Raw genomic sequence first — 15,482 nt, 5'->3', positions numbered from 1 at the left:
GGACATCAGGGATAGTCAGGGGACTCCAAGTTAATATACCATCGTCAGATCAGTGTCTTATACATTTTATAACTTTTTGTTTTCTGAATTATTGTAAAAAAGAAAAAGGGGGAATGTAAGTGCAGCAGTGGAAGAAGTACTCAGACCACAATTTAAAAATGACTCCATTACAAGTAAAAGTCCTGCATTAAAAATCCTACTTAAGTAAAAGTACAGAAGTATTAACATAATGTACTCAAAGTATAAAAAAAACACTTTGTTTGCAGAATAATGTATTTTACTGTTGTAGCTGGTTGAGGAAGAGCTAGTTTTAACTACTACCTATATACAGTTTTGTAGTTTACGGCAGTGGTTCCCAATCTAGGGGGCAGGCCCCTGCATTAATCACAAGATTAATCTGAGGGGTCAGGAGATGATGGGTAATGGGTGAAAAAACAGTTTTTTTGTGAAACATTAACTAATTTTACATCAAAGCATTTGAGTTTGGAGGGCAAATGTCTCTTGGGTGGAACTGCTTCTAAAACATGACATCTAACTACACTTGTAAAGGTTTACAAGCAAAAACAAAGGTTGTGAAAAAAAGGTTAAAAGTTATTTTGAAAGAGTACAAATAGGATTTTTTCCAAAACCAAGCTGATGCTCCAAATAATGAAATGAAACACTGCTACTTTAAGTGAGCACAATTCAGAGTGCTCCGTGTGATCATTTATTGTCAGGCATTTTATTGCAATTTACAGAGCTTCATTTATCCTTGTCCATTCCTAACAACCCAACAGAATGATCACATATTCATGTAATCCAATATGTATTTACCATTTGGAATAGAAAGCAGGGTGAAACCTACCTGGAATAAACACTGCACAAATCTTTTTCACAATTACAGTACAGCCGTCTCTTACACGGTTGCATTTCAATATATACACACAGATTTCACTTAACTTAAAATGGTTTCACACAGCAAGACAAGCACAACAATTTCACACAGGAACCAGACTCCTTCTTTCATATTATTACAATAGCTCTTTACAATAAAAAATACAGTTATATAGTTGCAATCACCAGGGGAAACAAATGAAACTTAAGTTAGTGAGAAATTAACGTTGTAAGGAATGATGTAAGCTGAGGTTGAAGGGAGTCAGAATTCTTTTCAGTGGAAGATATATTTACGTAGGAAAGTTTAAGAACTACTACTGTAATGTTGATGTTTTTTGTCCGTTATCCTGCCAGCATTGTAAACAAGAGGTGACTCAGTATTACGCCCTTCCTCCCATCAAGCTTTTTTCACTAAACAACACCTCACACAAAACACAAACATTCACTAGAGGGATCTAAGAGGACAGCTGGAGTGTTGATAGTCAGGACTTAGTCCATCCTGATCTTCTGGTTAGTCATCCTGTAGATGATGCTGTCATATCCTGGGTCCATGTTCCACAGGTTGTAACCGACGACAATGACGGCAAGGGCCAGAGCGATCATCAGCCACAGCACAATGTTGAAGACCACAGCATAGTGGAAGTTGTACTTGTAGGCCAGGTTGTAAGGGCTGCCAGGGTTACTCTGCAAAATGAAAAATCCAGAAAGGTAGATGCATAGGTTAATAAATGTCAAGGAGGGCAACATCTAATAAGATCCATTCACAAAACTATTAGGACTCACCCCCCACCAACTCACCCCTGTTCCCCTTACCCCTTTTAACTAGAGTGGCTGATCAAAGCATTCTTTGGTTCCAGACCTAAGTCATAAAAACCAAGAAGCATGGATTGAAACTGGGACTATACTTCCCACAAGGGGTTAACGGCAGTCCTACCGTAAATATAAACGACTTGGGTTTTGATTTTTGGTTCAGTGTCAGATTTCACCCGTTGATAACACCACCACAACTCAAGACACGGATTGTACTTGATCAGGCCATATTGTAGTTTAAATTATGCTTCTCAGAGTAGGAGACTACAGTTGTGCAATAGACTCCTTTTGCAGCAGACATTTTGACTTGTCAAAGTAGGAAAAGTACAAGTCAACAAGTTTAACAATGGCTCAGTTCCTTCAAGTGTCCTTGTAAGGCATGACAGTGAGCCAGCATATACTATACCAGGGCCGTGAAACTAGCTCACCTGTGCTTTTACTGCTATGACATGTCTGCTGAGGGAATTCATTTTACTAAAGCGTTATACACCAAAGGGACGCCCAGCCCTCATCTTACAAGACTCTACTTCCAATTACATACAGAGGCAGGAGAAAAAGAAAGCAAGCACACATATGGCACGATATCCACATAAGCCAAACATCCACTCAGTTGCCAGTTCATTAGGTACACTGTTGTATTACACTGTAATACAACAGTCCTGAAATAAACCTAGTCTTAAGGTTATAATGTTCAGTTTATGTTGAATCTGTTGTAGAGAGGTGTTGGTTGGTCTTTCTGTGGTGCATTTCTGGATAGGGTCATCTTCTCCCTGTCAAAACACTTTTTTTTAAATGACGGATGAAATTTTTGGAGGCAGTGTGTAAACATGATTGCCACAACGTGAGGCTGTATTTATTTTTTAACATCCGAAAATTTCGGACTCAGTGTGCAAGGACCTTAAGAGTTGCTTCTAATATTCAGCTAACTTATTTATAATGCGTTACAAATCATAACTAAGGGGCAGCCTCTAGCTCACCCAGTAAGAGCGTGCGCCCCATGTAGGCTGAGTCCTTGGCAGCGGCCCGGGGTTAGAATCAGACCTGCGGCCCTTTGCTGCGTGTCAACCCCTCTCTTTCTCTCTCCCTTTCCCGTCTATACACTGTCACTATCGAATAAAGGGAAAAACCCAAAAAAATAATCTTTAAAAAAACAAAAACAAATCATAACTAACACCTGAATGATTGTAGTTTTTATCTAATGTCATTTAATGAAGTTCAGCAAACAGTTAAGTGGCTTACAATCTGTTTGGATTCCAGGATCGAACGGGACTTCCTGGTCAAAGGAGCCTCAAAGGTCTTAACTGTAACAACCTCCACCACAGCGCTGTTGCCATAGAGACCATACACATCCTCTCCAAACTACAATAAAAAAAGACAAGTATTATTATATACAGAAGTTAAATAAAAAAAACTGATAAGATTCTGTAAATAAGGCCTAGAAAGACCTTCTCCTTACTTTTTGCAGAACAGAGGCGAGAATGGCAGTGGCATCACGGTACTGGGGAGAGTCTTGGCCATAGAGCCTGCTGAGCTCCTCCAGACCAGACAACTCCAAGGAGTACAGGTCAGGGGAGTGGTCCTTCGCCAAATGTCTGTGTCTCTGCAGCTACAAGAAGGGAAGAAGACAAAGACACTGCAGCCACAATGCATGAACTTTTTTTCATTTTCAGCCTGATTTCAGCAAACCCTGACGACTTACCAGAGCTGTGATATCATGCAGCACTTGGACCTCAGACAGGAAGAGCAAATCAGCCTAGAAAGCAGAAACAGTAAAGAGGTAAGAAAGGTAAAACAGACTTCCAGTGGGCTACTTGATACATTTCAAGGACTCAGGTTGACTAAAACAATCAGGTAAATCTGGTCACTTTATTTCCACAACTCCCAGGAATCCTAGGTATGATGGTGCAATATATTTGATTAAGTATACTAGCAACATATGGTGAATACTGTGTGCTAACTGCATGAGAAAATGCATTTTAACACCCTATGTAGCAGGTAGAGTGGTAGTTTGTCTTTGAAAAGTACATGGCAGTTGTGTCTAAAAAGTCAGTACAGCCTTGTGTGGGTACGATGTTGCTGTTTGAAACTGACCTCTGCATTTCTGCTGAGGGAGTTGAGCGGCAGGGAAGCCAGCACAGAGCCATCCTGGGACAGACGGGCACGGATCTGCTGCAAGGTGACTGGTAGGTCCTCAAACACAGCATTGGCCTTGCCGAGCATATACAACCTCTGAGAGAGACAACAAACAGATTTTCTTTTTTTAAACAACCAGATGAGCCTCTTAAGAGTGATGTCGCAGATGGTGAGTATGCCCTGTTCAGTCTCAGTATATTTGCATTACCTCTTCACTGGGGGCCAGCTGCAGCACTACAGGGGTGTCCTCAGCAAACAGAGAGTGTACTGTCTCTGCAACACTATCCAAGTTGAAGGGTACCGGCTGCAAGGAAGAACAAGATCCAATGACTAACTAAGCCAAATTACATTGCATACTTCAGTAATATATTCTATTTGATGTACAAAACATCATAATGCCACAGTGCAGTCTAACTCACATTCTCCAAGGGGTAGGAGGCCACACTCTGAGGCAGGGCCAGGCTATCAACTCCTCTCACCACCACCAGTACGTTAGCCCGGGGACGCTGGAACAATGGACCAGCCTGAAGGCCTGGCCAGGACAGATCCTGTACAAATGAACACATGTTGTAAAGGCTAGGCCAACATAATCATGAGCTTACACCTGTTATAACTATTTATTTTGGCCGCCTTAAGCAAGTTGTCAAAACAACACTGACATATCATCTTTTAAGTTGATATGGTGAACTTGTAAGCAAACAGTTGCTTATTTACAGTTACGGAAAAACATTATCATTCATTTGGAGTTGTGTTTCTGGCTAACTGGCAAAGTCCACCATTAACTCTCTTTTAGCTTCGATTTAGGTCTCTATCAACTCCTGAAGGAAACATCTGGCTCTTTAGCTGCTCTAAATGCTCCACTATGTTCACCAGCTAGTTGCTCACTGTGTATGTCTACCGTTTGGTGCTGAGCAGGTAGTGTACAGTGGGCTTTTTAGAGCTATTTAGCTAAAAAAAAAAAAAACAGATGCCATGAGAGTGAACCATAACTGTAAAGTTGCGGGTCGGAGAGCTAAACAACAAGCTTAAAAGGTATTTCAAAGCTTGGTAAAGCTGAGGGGAGCTGCCTATTTGCAGAATGTACTAAAATTGTTAAGCATTCAATAAATAAAGAAGCACCTCTTGAACAGAAAATCCCATGGTTAAAGCCACCAGGTCAGGGATCTTCTCTCCAGAGACAGGCCAGTCTCCTTTCTGGAAGGACACAAACTCTGGAGACTGCAGCACCGTTAAACTGTCTCCATGTACACCTGTAACAAAAATTAAAACTGTCAATCCCAGTAAAACGTGGAAAATTAAGAATTAACCAACAGTACAAATACTTCACAACCTAAAAAATATTGCAAGTTCACAATTTCTCAGTGTAAAATATTGCCCTCAAAAATTCTCACGAAAGGAATAAAAAGTAGTGTCCATGGCATGAACAATACTTTTTGCTTTCAATCCCACTTGCAAAGCTTTACCATTGATAGATGTGAATATTACAGCACGTCACCTGCCATCGATGGCGCAATACAATGGTGACCCATTAAGTGTCCGAAACCTCTGTGTCCTCCTCACCATAGAGTGAACTATTTATTATGTAGGGAATAATGAATGACTGAAAGAGGAGGTGAACACAGCGTTGCTTTTGTGGAAACTTTGTTAATATCTATTATTTTCCCAGAACTTTGGCTATTCAAGGTTTAAAGTAATAATAACAACAACAACAACAACAACAACAACAACAACAACTTATACTTTATTAATCCCGCAAGGGAAATTACAATGTTTTCACTCTGTGTTGTTGTTATTATTATTATTATTATTATTATTATACACATTACACACAGGCCTGAATTACTGTACACACACATGCTCAGTACCTATACATGCACTAATGAAGAGATGTCAGGGTGAGGGGGCTGCCCATGGCGCCCCAAGCAGTTGGGGGTTCGGTGCCTTGCTCAAGAGCACCTTGGCAGTGCCCAGGAGGTGAACTGGCACCTCTCCAGCTACCAGTCCACCACCATACTTTGGTCCATATGGGGACTTGAACCAGCTTAACATACCCATAATGAAATCATATGACAAAAGATATTTTTATTTACCCTTTTGACAACTCAACTTTATCAATAACACTGGGAAACATCATCCACTGAGAGATATCCATTAATTATAATGACATGGCCTGGGTATTGTTCCATATTTTATTGTTTATTTTTCTAATAATTTTTCTGTTTCTTGACTTTTGCAGTATTGCTTTTTATTTTACTGTCTCTTACTTTGTTTATTGTTATGCACCAGAACACCAAGGCCAATTCCTTGTATGTAAAAACCTGCTTGGCAATAACCCTGATTCTGATAATGCTCTTCCCCTTTATCCTCATATGCTGTTTGCAATAATAGAAGTAGGCCCTCTTAAATGAGAAGCTGTCACTTATGTCAGTGTAGTGTTATGAATAAAATGTTAATTTTACATTACAGCAAGCACCAGTCACAGCCTGACTGGATTTTACGGGCCAGACTAAAGAAAACACTAACTTTAAAGCGACGTGAATTGAGGCATAAACTCGTGACAGAGAGCTGATGACTGTTAAAGAGGAACTACCAGTTTACAGCCTCTCACATGACAGCACAGGCTTTCGTGAATTAGTAACCACTAACCAGTACCGAGGTAGCAAATAAATGTTCATTTTCTTTCATTTTTTACATGACCACGAACAATTTGTGAACAGTCCGAGCAAGAAAGTAACGTTACATATTTTCATCTTTACTGCTAGCGTTCACAGTTTGCCAATTTCTTTTTTTTCCTAGGATAGCGAAGGTATTGGGAAGACATGACCATCTCTATTCTCGTTGTGATTGGCTGGTACTCATTGCCTGCTCTAGATGGGTTGGTTAGGTTTAGGCAAGAGAAGTGGGATTGGTTAGGGTAAGAATGTCAGGGTAAGCCAATCAGAGGCAGAGTAGGGCGGGACATGCCTTCGCCATCCTGGGAAAAGCAGTTTGCTAATGCGTTAAGTGTTAGCAATAAGCTAAGAGTACTATCTTCAGCTTTTAACGGCTTGTTGAAAGCTCAAGCCTAACCAATGGTCCAATACTACAAGTATAGTAATAGTATCTCACACATTCCCATTAATTTACGTAAGGCAGTATTATAACGTTACCTAGCATAAGGTTTTATCAGTAAGCTAAACGGCGATGCTAACGATGTTCCAAGCTAGGTTATCATTTGCAAACAGAGTGGATAACATTACATGACTCGGTTTATGTTATATGTAGCTATGTGAGAAAACACATCCCAAACCGTTAATCATAACCACCCATCGTTGTACATTTCTTACCGGTTGTGACAAGGAAGCAGAGGGAAAACGCCGCGGAGAAAACAGCCTCCATCCTTCGCCAGCTTGTCAGCGACATCTTTCTCCTTGGTGCAGCAGAGATCAGCTGACCTGATGTCACAATACCACAAAGCACGATGGGAGAATATTTGTCACAACCTTCTTATATTCAGTCTATGGTCACAACACACAGTACCACAGATTCACAGATAAGCGCTTTGGTACTGATTCTTTATAAAATATTTAGTCTTTGACAGTACTAATACGTACTGTGGATAATACTAAATATACCAACTAATTCTAAACAGATAATACTCTATAATACTACACAAACATATTAAGCTTTTGAAAACTATACAACTTTTTTCCTCAAATCCTCTGACTCAATATGATTTTATTTGTGTATATATGTACTCTACGTAATTTGTCCTTAGAATTCTCACTTTATGTTCATGATATATTTTTGGATACATTATTTTTGATCTATGTGTGCTAATGTTGTTTACCAGTATCTTTGTTGCCTATATTGCATTTTGTCAATAAAATAAAAATGGATAGTACTACACATCCAGGGTACTAACTATCATTTTTTATTTTTCTCTGTAACTTAGTAGTTAAGTACATTAACATTCTTTATCAGAATCTTTTAACTCAAATATTTTTAATTTACCATCCTTATCAGACAAAATAAGCTTATTTTTATGGCAAAAATACAACATCCAAACCAAAAAGAAATGTATGAGAGAGAAAAGACCTATGACTTAACAATAGACATACAAATGAACTATAACCACAGGAGAAGATAAATACTGTACTGTAAGACCACCACCCTTGCTATGGTATAGTGCAGGGTTCTCAAATTTATGTATTTGTATTCCTCTGATAGGATGTCAAGGAGCAGTTCAAATGTAGGCTACTTTGACAAGGAAAAAGTTACAAGAAAAAAGCACCGGCTCGGTTGGTGCCCTGAAATAGTCCAAACTAGTTCGGATCATTTCAATCACAAAGAAATCCCCAACTGATAACAAAAACTTTGTTTTGTCTGTATGACTGAAAATAGTGTGTTTATGTGGACTGGAGTAGCACAGATTTATCAACATTTTTACAGACTAGTATATATTATAATACGTAGTTATTGACTACAAATCTTTAAATCTCATACATCAGTTAATTCACCAAAGGTTTTGTCTGCAGCAAGTTAATAATGCAGAGAAATCTACATACCATACACTAACAACCACATGAAGCTGCACATAAACAACCATTTTTAGGTCTACTTGCTCCCATTCTGGTGCATTTTACTGACTATTATAGGAGAAAAGAAATTTCACAATAGAGGGTAGGTGATGATGACCATGAAATGTAATCCTCACAATACCTCACCTATATGATATCCATTTAGAAAACCATAATAGGTGGTTATAAAGGGCTTGTGTTCTGAACATCCTGCTGTTCAATAAAGAGTGAGGTTAGTCAGAGAGGCACTATTGAGGTTAAGTGTGGCCCTCCTGCACCTTCTGCCTTAGTATATTGTTTTTTGTGTTTGGACTGAGAAACTAATGTCTGCCAGGCTGAACTATTTTCAGCATCTCAATTAGCTGTGTGACAGCCTCTTGTCACTCCATAACCTTTACCTGGATATGTAAAATGGGCCAACTCAGTTTAGACTTCACTCCCTAAACCTCTCTGAACTTTGCTGCTAAATAAAACAAAAATTATTGGGGCACCCTGATAGCTCACCTGGTTGAGTGTGTGCCCCATGTACAAAGGATCAGTCCTTACTGCAGCTGCCCAGGGTTCAATTCCACCCTGTTGCCCTTTGCTGCATGTCATTCCCCGTCTCTCCGCCCTTACATAGCATCAGCTGAAAAAAAACCTTTAAAACAAGCATTCTTAGTTGTTTTCAACATTTAAAAAATCTTAAGATCACCCCAGAGCCTAATGATGATTTTAGTCTGCTTTACCTCAGAGGATTTCTCCAGGGGTTTATTTGTGGCCCGAGGGGCTGGATTGCCCATGTCCCTTTCTAAAGCTCCATTGTCAACTTGTGGATTAGCTAACCCCCCCCCCTCCCCCCCTACATTTTGGCCTGGCTCTTGGCAGCCTGCCAGGGATCTCTTTGCATCCACTCTGCAGAGATAAAGCAGTTGGGAATTTAGTTATATTATACTTATGGATATCTGCCTTGTGTGGCTCTCCTTTACTTCAGTTTTGTTGAAGCTCAGCCATACCGTCATGGTGACAATTAGCTACTCATTTAATGCATTCTGCAGAGCCTCCCAGACTCATGTGTTTTTCTCTACAGTCCTTACAGCCACTGAAGTCCAGATCTTGAATGCTTGATTGAACAACAACGTTGATCTATAGACACTGAAAGCATATTCAGGATGTTATGCAGACATTGCCGGATAAGCCTACTGAGGGGCCTTGGGCCGGTCTTGTGCCCCTCTCTAACTTTACGTTCCTCCCACTCTCTGTACTTTGTGAATGTACCCAGTCACACTCTTTATATGAACTAGTACTCCTAACTGGACTATACTACCTGGCCCCAGGTTTTTCCTGTATTAAATTATGTTTGTGGTTTTGAATAAACCTGTTGATAGTCTATATTTTTTATCCCATGAAAGAAGAAAACCAAAAATGCATTCCTGATTCCCTACCCTGTATGTGGCTCTCAGAACCAAAACCTATTTGTTCCTCCACAGACAATCTTTTAAAATAAATGTTACTTAAACTAGAGTAAAAAGTTATTTTGTATATAATCAGACTTTGGTTACACAGACAGAACTTGTTAGTTGGATCAATTCTGGGTTTTGGTCTTTCATTAGACATATGCTTTTAAAACTATATTTTGACACAGGGCCAAAAGATCCAGTAATAATCACCAACTTAAAGGGGTTAAATGTGATTGGTTTGGGAAACTGCAACACTTAATTTGTACTTGACCAAAATACTGAAACAAAGTGAACATGAGGCTCACTTTGCCCTGCTGCTAATCCCACCTTGCGAAAACTTATTCTTTTGGTCAGTCATATTAAATAATAATGTAGGTATTTTAACATTTTAGTGATCGTGCCAAATATTTAGTACTAAATAGGTATCATTTAAAAATAAAATCATGCCCTACACAAATGATTGAGCACTCATTAAGTTCACCATCCAGTTACAGCTTTTGCACACTAGAGGACACTGCAAGCCACAAGCTTTTCAACATAGAAGGGCAGCAAATGGGAGTTGGGGATTTGTTCACTCATGGCTGTAGCAATACATTGCACGACACCAACAATACAAAAATATTCCAAGAGATGGCAATGTAGTATTGTGTTATTGTTCACACCTTGGCAACATACAGGAGTTACATACAATAATTAGGCTAGAAGATTCAGTTTGACAGAGCAGCTGCCAAAACTTTAGTTCTCACTGCCCAATAATTCAAAACTGACAAAAGAGGCGCAGAATACATGTTTCATCTTGCAGTTTGTATATTTATTTTAAAGCAACTTCTTTTGTAAAATATAAATACAAATGAGATATTTTACTTACAAAGTTAAAACAAAAAAGAACACACCAAAATTACTTTACTGCAGTAGCCTCCCTGTTATATACAAGCTCTGTGCCGAAGGGTAAATATCAACATTATCTTAAAACTTTATTATACAAACTGTTTTGTAGTTTTGCATGTTAAATTACAGACTAAACAGGAAGCAAAATTTGAACATTAAAAAAAAAGATACAACAAAATAGCCTGAGGCTCAAGCGAGCGCTAAAGTCAGAAGAGAAAAAAAGACTAAAACAGGACATCATGTGCTTCCTATAAACAAATACCACATTCAATAGCACAGTCTCAGTACTATCCTGTACAGCTACACACATGCACAATGTGCTGCGCGCTCACACACTCCATCCAATCGCTGACAACACGGCTACACTCTGTTGCCATACAAAATCTTTCAGAGGAGTCGTGAGCAACATCCAAAAGAAAAAAAAATCTCTTGATATTTTATATATATATATATATATATATATATATATATATATATATATATATATATATATATATATATATATATAATATATTTATTTATTTATACATATATTAATTTATAAAAATAAGACCATTATTAAGTCTATTGAGTCACAAATGTATTGATTCTCAGTTAACGGAGGGAAACTTTCAGCGGCCCGATCAGCCAGCAGGTCAGTCCATCTGTACAGTGCTGGTCCAGAGCAGGGTCGAAGCGTGCAAACTAAGAGTCAGGCTAAGGCATATCATCATAACCCCTGGTTGGTTCTTAAGCAAACTGCAGTCGTAAAGGATCAAGGTCTGGGTTTAGGGGCTACAAGGGTCAGGATGAGCCCAACTTCCCAATAGCCTTGATTTTGTCCTTCAGTTTGTCCCCTGGGTGGTCCCAGCGGTCGTCAAGACACTCCAGTGTGGAGCCCAGAAGAGCAGCCAGCTCAGCGCTGTCTTCCACCAGGTCCAACAGGTCCTTACTGTCTGCATGGAAGCCTTCCAGCTCCTCTGGGCAGGAGAAGAGCTGCGACAGAGAGGCCTGCCGGTAAAACTCTGCCTCTGCCACTGTCACCACCTCCATGTGGGGGAAAGCCTGTCGGAAACCGCGACCAGACATCCGCAGGCGACGAAGCACGTCGGACAGTAGCAGCCAGTTTCTTGGCCTAAAAGAGGAAATCAAGCAATGTTTATGTATGAGCAGAGTTGGGCAAGTTACTTTTAAAATGTAATTAGTTACAGTTACTAGTTACTTCTTCCAAAAAGTAACTACATTAGTTACAAATTATAAAAGTAACTAGTTACTTCAGAAAGTAACTATTGCGTTACTTTCAAGTACATTTTTAAATGCTCAAATGTGACCCCACCTTCACCCCTCTTTAACGGAACTTAAAATACATGTGCATGTTCAATTATTTATGATAAATCTGAATATTATAATGAAATGGACACTTAATACAATACATTATTAACAGAAACAATGTACACAAATCTAAACTATTTTAATGTTGCTGTAGGACAAAGTGAGACTAGCCTCCAATCAAATGCCATGTATGTAGATATTATGTTTATATAGTGGATTGATACAAATAACACAATAGATGTTTGAATTACTTAACACCGACGTGGATAGGCACTTTTGCCCAGGGCATAATGTGCATTTCACGATTACATTCGTTCCTTTAATTTCTTGGAGGGAAAAGTAATGGCTATACTTCCATTTAGAGAAGGCTACTTTTGGATTATTTGGGCTTGCCATACCTGTCTCTTGTTGACTGACTCGCTTGTGTTGTTCGTTGTGTGTCTGACTATGCATGCTTTCGAACACCCGCCCAACTCTACCTCTGATTGGCTTATTATGAAATTGAGATTTTACTCAACCTCAGCCAATCGTCAGCATTTATGCGCTTGTCTCGTGCACTGCCCACTAACCAAGGAAGAACAGTTAAAAAAGTCTTTGCCTCTCGGCTCAGAGATCTAGTTGGTCTGATCTGAAAAACAGCTTCAATTATAGTAACGCGCCGCATTTTTTGGCAGTAACGGTAACGGCGTTATTAAGATGGGAAGAGTAATCAATTAGATTAGCCGTTACTGAAAAAAGTAACGCCGTTATTTATAACGCTGTTATTCCCATCACTGGGTATGAGGGCAGACAGAGAGGCACATTTCTTTTGCTCTCGAGATAAAAGCTCACCCCTGGGAGAGGGACACCTGGATGTTGTAGCAAGGCAGCAGAGGGCGGTCAGAGAACTCAAACTCAAACACCTCCCTTTTATCATCCTCATCCTCATCCTCTGGGCCCGGAGGGTTGGCCAGGATGTCATAGACACCGCCCTCCTCGCTCAACTCTGACACACACAAAAAAACAAGAATAAATATTAGTGAGCATCTCTATTATCATAAAAGACGTGTATCACTCAAAGCTAGATGGCATTGAAGATGTGTAAAAAGACTGTGTAAGCACTAAAACAAACACACAGAGCACTCACCACACACAGCGCTGCCATAGAATTCCCAATAAAGCCCCGGGTCGTCATCTGAGCGGCCCTGAAGGTCAGCAAAATAATCTATGGAGAGAAGAAAGAAGCGAAGTCTGTTATTCAAGAGCTAGAGCCTCCGGGACAGGCAACGAGGCAAATACAATTGCCCTTTAAAACTACAGCAGAAAAATGGATAAAGAGCACAGTAAAATAATAGAGGAGGAGGGGCGGTGTCAAGAGAGAAAAGAGAAACAAACAGAGCAAATGTTTTGTGGAAGCAGGGGTGGGGGTGCTGATGGTCAGGGGCCAGCGGCTGTACCACGGGGGAGGAGAGTGACTGTCTCCGCTGGGTTGAGCTGGCTCAGTTCAGAGCAGGGCTGCCAGGAATCAAACAAGAACCACACGCAGTTGCTGTGCACACACACACACACACACACACACACACACACACACACACACACAGAGAGAAACAAACAAGCAGAGGGAGCTGGACACACACACACACACACACACACACACACACACACACACACACACACACAGAGCTGGGCTTTGTGCCAGTGCTGAGGCGTCTGGCGTGTGTTTGGAGGGATTAACGGCCTCCAGATGAGTGGGACCAGGTGGAGGGAGGGCAGAAATCGCTCGCTCCACTCATTTTCTACGGTGCTCGATCTCCCGCGCTCCCTGCTCTGTCAATCTAGCAGCTATCGATCTATCAATCCAGGGTCTTTTCAAAATTCAACACCATCTTTCCAGCTGTCTACATATAAAATCTCCCTTTTGCACTAAACCTGTTCACCCTTCTGTCGACCGTGAACTTACACCTGTTCATTTTCACCCTGATCTACCATCTTTTCTCCTGTGTCTTGTCTCTTTTAGCCTCTGGTGCGTCTCAGATAAATCGGTTTTAACTAGCTAGATGTTCATGTAATATTAAGCAGCTGGCTACAGAGGAAGCGTGTGCCTGTGTGTGCTTTTTATTTCCTCCTCCTGTACACAAACTCGTGTTGTCTCGACTTAACTGCAAACATTCAGACAAGCCCTCTCAACCTTCACGGCCCAAATACAGACGACGTCAGACCGTAGCGTGGCAGCCTTGTGAAAAGACACTCAGGCGCTCACACGCACGAATACAAAAGCAGAGTCTCCAGCCAGAGTGAAGCCCATTTCCGCACGTACACTGAGCAAACACAGTTGGCGTTGCTAAGTAACCAGATAGAGGAGCTCAGAGGCAGCCGCACGCACCCCGGCGGGCTGAGACTCCCTGTCTAACAGGTGGTCGAGGGAGGAGGAGAGGAGCAGGGGGGAGGGTGCCGGAGGGGAAATGGGATGACAGAGACAGACATGTCTCGTAGCGACGGTTAGGAGGTGGAGGATGAGGATTTACAGAGAGGGACTCATACCAACAGGTTTGCACAGAGGTCAGAGCATTGAAAGAACAGCAAACAGTGAATAAGTCAAGATTTGGGCATTTTGGAACTCCGTTGCGTAACGATCTTTTCAACAATTTAATCTTGCCCCAGCTTGATATCCACTCTTTGGTGTACCTGTTGTCCAAAAACCCTTTCATCTCACTTTAATTCACTTTTTTCTAGCATTTGTGATTTTATAATTTGTGGTCAAACATACACATTAATATTTAAATGTCCTGGCTTTTGCATTCCACTTTGTCTGCACAAGGGAGGAAACCTTCAACAACTGCACTCATTGCAAAACAGTTACTGCAACATTAGTGCATCTATCTAATAAAGCAAGACGTATCAGTAAGTATGTATGTGTGTCAGTGTTTGAGGGGGGAGGTAACCTGCACGTCACACGCAGACGCCACATGCAGAACACTTTACAACCGTTGACTCTTCTCCTGCTTCCAACGTTAGCTACATGATTGCTGGATATACCAAACTAACTTTTCTTCACTTTCCTGGAGCACGAGCGGATAGCTGAAAGGAACATCGCGACGGTTGTGTGGAATAAGGTTGGCGGAAAAAAAGGCCCTACGCTTTTCAGTGTCTATTATTAAAAGCCAGACACTGTATAGTATTAAGTTGCTGTGAGCTGTAGCCTACATTCGCCACTTCTAAACAGAGGCAGAACATAACGTAATCTCTGAGATTATTCCTTCACCGCGCTTTGCAATGCGAGAAAATCTCAGAGCTGAACCGGGCAGACACAGCAGTTTTCATCAGGCTCAAGCTGGGTCGGGTTAATTAAGTCTACTGCTAACTTACAACACTAATAACATTACCGTCGCCAATATACCCCCACGAATCAAATCCCCTACTTTACCGTTAACCGTCAAGTAGGGCTGCAGCTATCGATTATTTTAGTAATCGAGTATTCTACCGATTATTC

At 40.7% G+C, this 15,482-nt stretch overlaps 2 protein-coding genes across 4 annotated transcripts in view; both read right to left on the bottom strand.

Moving 5' to 3' along the window:
• Window positions 1-665: 665 nt before the first annotated feature.
• Window positions 666-7,286, bottom strand: atp6ap2 (ATPase H+ transporting accessory protein 2). The gene is made up of 9 exons (XM_031292588.1): window positions 7,143-7,286; window positions 4,936-5,066; window positions 4,236-4,364; window positions 4,025-4,120; window positions 3,775-3,912; window positions 3,383-3,436; window positions 3,140-3,289; window positions 2,923-3,042; window positions 666-1,557 (listed from the first exon to the last, which is right to left on the bottom strand). The coding sequence occupies exons 1-9, from the start codon at window positions 7,216-7,218 to the stop codon at window positions 1,363-1,365; spliced, it is 1,089 nt and encodes a 362-aa protein (XP_031148448.1). The 5' UTR covers window positions 7,219-7,286; the 3' UTR covers window positions 666-1,362.
• A 4,145-nt stretch (window positions 7,287-11,431) lies between these two features.
• bcor (BCL6 corepressor) overlaps window positions 11,432-15,482 on the bottom strand; it is a 38,704-nt gene continuing 34,653 nt past the window's right edge. For 2 of the 3 annotated variants that reach the window (XM_036004420.1, XM_036004421.1), the window contains 3 exons: window positions 13,140-13,217; window positions 12,845-12,998; window positions 11,432-11,816 (listed from right to left, as the gene is read on the bottom strand). In XM_036004420.1, coding sequence (XP_035860313.1) covers window positions 11,486-11,816; window positions 12,845-12,998; window positions 13,140-13,217 — 563 coding nt within the window. In that variant the 3' untranslated portion in view covers window positions 11,432-11,485. The remainder of the gene's footprint in view (window positions 11,817-12,844; window positions 12,999-13,139; window positions 13,218-15,482) is intronic. The other variant, XM_031291820.2, reaches the window with a different exon arrangement.

Source organism: Sander lucioperca, chromosome 8 (assembly GCF_008315115.2).
Source record: "Sander lucioperca isolate FBNREF2018 chromosome 8, SLUC_FBN_1.2, whole genome shotgun sequence".
Classification (NCBI taxonomy): domain Eukaryota; kingdom Metazoa; phylum Chordata; class Actinopteri; order Perciformes; family Percidae; genus Sander; species Sander lucioperca.
Note: the sequence above shows the minus strand (reverse complement) of the source record. Positions and strands in the feature narration are given on the sequence as shown.